At 36.0% G+C, this 1,694-nt stretch overlaps 1 protein-coding gene across 1 annotated transcript in view; it reads right to left on the bottom strand.

Moving 5' to 3' along the window:
• The window catches only part of LOC119585903 (scavenger receptor cysteine-rich type 1 protein M160-like), a 30,936-nt gene extending 29,553 nt beyond the window's left edge, over window positions 1–1,383 (bottom strand). Inside the window, exons 1-3 of the mRNA XM_037934626.1 lie at window positions 1,270–1,383; window positions 618–693; window positions 3–66 (exon numbers count right to left, since the gene is read on the bottom strand). Of these exons, the coding sequence (XP_037790554.1) occupies window positions 3–66; window positions 618–677 (124 nt within the window). The 5' untranslated portion in view covers window positions 678–693; window positions 1,270–1,383. The remainder of the gene's footprint in view (window positions 1–2; window positions 67–617; window positions 694–1,269) is intronic.
• Window positions 1,384–1,694: the final 311 nt, after the last annotated feature.

Raw genomic sequence — 1,694 nt, 5'->3', positions numbered from 1 at the left:
CTGTATGTTTCCCTCGTTTATGGTTCTTCCGCCAACCAGCCTTATTTGCTTGATATTCCTGATATCCTGTGGGAGTGAAGGTGAATAATAAACTCTGTTCTTTTAATAGGTCACGGAGAGTAACACTACTGTAACATGGAATAACTGTCTAGTGTTGTCAAAGGAATTTACATTTAATTTTCCACACTGACTCTCAATATATATCAGTATAAATGACCAGAAAAGGATAAATATTCTTGATTTCTGCTGTATCTTATAAATGCTCTGATGCTGAAGGAAAGCAAGATCACTACCGGAACGATCCAACCGGCGATCAGTCTTCGCCAAGGTTTATAGTAAATTTGCAAGTAACCTCTGCAGATATTTATTACACCGGGTGCAAATTCCTTGAAGTAATGTTAGAAGACAAAAGTAAAGACCGGTAATGAGATCCGCTTTCCACACTGCGTATTATGTAAGTTCATTTATGGAATAAAGTGTAGCCATACGCCGGCGTGTGAAATAAACTTGTGAAAGAACGGCCACTGAAGCATGCAGGAAAATTTTTGTACTCCAATTAGTATTTGATGACAAATCATTTAAAAATGAATATGATTTTGAAATAGTAGCACACTCACCTGCGCAGCAGAGAAGATGAGAGATGAAATTATTATATATGGGAGGCCTTTCCAGGTCATTATTATGGTGCCACTTCTGGAATAGGATTATTAATTTGAATTGGCAAACAAGCTATCAAATAATATTAAAGCTAAAATTTCAATATGAAAACCGTATGACGTAGAATGAACGTAATATTGGTGATAACAAAATTATAATGAAGTATAGATAAAAGACAATTTACTATATATAATGACTTTCATAACATGCATTCGATTTTTTATAATATATAACAGTATTTAATACTGAATGCTCTATGCATTTCTCACTTCAATATAATGATGGCAATTCTCGTTATTGAAAATCTGATAATCAATAGGAACTAAATCTAGAATCATTCTAAAGAATGAGTGAGCTTATGGCATGAAGGTTCCGGGAATCCAGCACAGGTGCTCTGCGTTCAAGGTCACTGTAAGAGTCGGCAAATTATTTCAATGGATTCATGCCAGTTCTTTTATATTCGGACAGTTTGCGGTTTCATTTATAGAAATCGTCATCACAGAACACCAGTTTTGTAATATCTGCTAAACGTTTTTCCCCAACTGTTCCTACCAATAACTTACAGATTCTGGCGTAAAAATCTGTCTTCACTATTCACTGTCACAGTCTCACCTGTCTTGTACACTTTCCGTCTTTGCTCTTAGAGTATCAGTGTGTAAGTGACCAGCGAGTCTGCTGGCTCTATATAATATGCTAAGATGCCGTGACGTTTTTTTCTTCTTCTTTTTTCTCTCTCTCTCTAGGAATACCACGGTGAAAATAAGAACTTATCGCTAGTGGACAACATATTCAACATACCTGTCTATTGTCTGCCGATCTATGATTTTTTACTCTGTATTTCATTTTTCCTTGTCTTTATTTCTTGGAAAAGGGAAACTGGCAATACGGGTGCCGGTAATTCTAATATCAAGGCAACAGGTTCTATAAGCACTGTATAACGAAAGGGATTTTGAACCCAAGGTTCACTTTGGCGTAGAATACCATTTGTTTCCTATTTTATAATATCCTGGCCTATCTTTATCATGCCCTTGAAACGC

This window comes from Penaeus monodon, chromosome 20, assembly GCF_015228065.2.
Source record: "Penaeus monodon isolate SGIC_2016 chromosome 20, NSTDA_Pmon_1, whole genome shotgun sequence".
In the NCBI taxonomy this organism is placed as follows: Eukaryota; Metazoa; Arthropoda; class Malacostraca; order Decapoda; family Penaeidae; genus Penaeus; species Penaeus monodon.
This window is presented reverse-complemented; position numbering and strand designations above follow the sequence as displayed.